At 49.5% G+C, this 711-nt stretch overlaps 1 protein-coding gene across 1 annotated transcript in view; it reads left to right on the top strand.

The window, feature by feature from the left end:
• LOC102677232 (glycine, alanine and asparagine-rich protein-like) overlaps positions 1-705 on the top strand; it is a 2710-nt gene extending 2005 nt beyond the window's left edge. Inside the window, exon 2 of the mRNA XM_031514531.1 lies at positions 11-705. Coding sequence (XP_031370391.1) covers positions 11-667 — 657 coding nt within the window. The 3' untranslated portion in view covers positions 668-705. The remainder of the gene's footprint in view (positions 1-10) is intronic.
• Positions 706-711: the final 6 nt, after the last annotated feature.

Below are 711 nucleotides of genomic sequence, written 5' to 3'. Positions count from 1 at the left end.
TTTTTTCTAGATCGTGGTGCTCGCCGCTTCAGCGATGGCGCGGCCAGAAGCCGGTTATTCTTACTCTCAGCCCAGCTCCTCTTATGGAACACCAGGAGGTGGAACTACTGGAATCGGTGGAGGATTAGGTGGTGGATTAGGCGGTGGACTTGGAGGTGGACATGGCGGTGGAATCGGCGGTGGACTAGGCAGTGGATTGGGCGGTGGACTTGGCGGTGGACTCGGTGGTGGATTCGGTGGAGGTTTCGGTGGTGGCTTCGGAGGTGGCATCGGTGGCGGTGGCGGTGGAGGTTTTGGTGGAGGCATTGGAGGAGGTGGTGGCTTTGGAGGTGGTTCTCTGATTCAGAAACACATTTACGTGCATGTGCCACCACCAGAAGCCCCAGAAGACAGACCAACCAGACCTATTGCACCACCTCCACCACCTCAGAAACATTATAAGATTATATTCATCAAAGCACCTACACCACCAACTCCCACTGCTCCTGTTATTCCTGCTCTTCCTCAACAAGATGAACAGAAGACATTGATTTACGTGTTGGTTAAAAAGCCAGAAGAAGCGCCAGAAATCACTTTGCCCACAATTGCTCCTACTCAACCGAGCAAACCAGAAGTATACTTCATCAAATACAAGACCCAGGTAAACAATTCTCTCATTCAATATTGAAATTAAAAATTTTTATGAAATGCCATATGGAAAGTAATCTTGCA

This window comes from Apis dorsata, unplaced genomic scaffold (assembly GCF_000469605.1).
Source record: "Apis dorsata unplaced genomic scaffold, Apis dorsata 1.3 scaffold_1054, whole genome shotgun sequence".
Classification (NCBI taxonomy): domain Eukaryota; kingdom Metazoa; phylum Arthropoda; class Insecta; order Hymenoptera; family Apidae; genus Apis; species Apis dorsata.
This window is presented reverse-complemented; position numbering and strand designations above follow the sequence as displayed.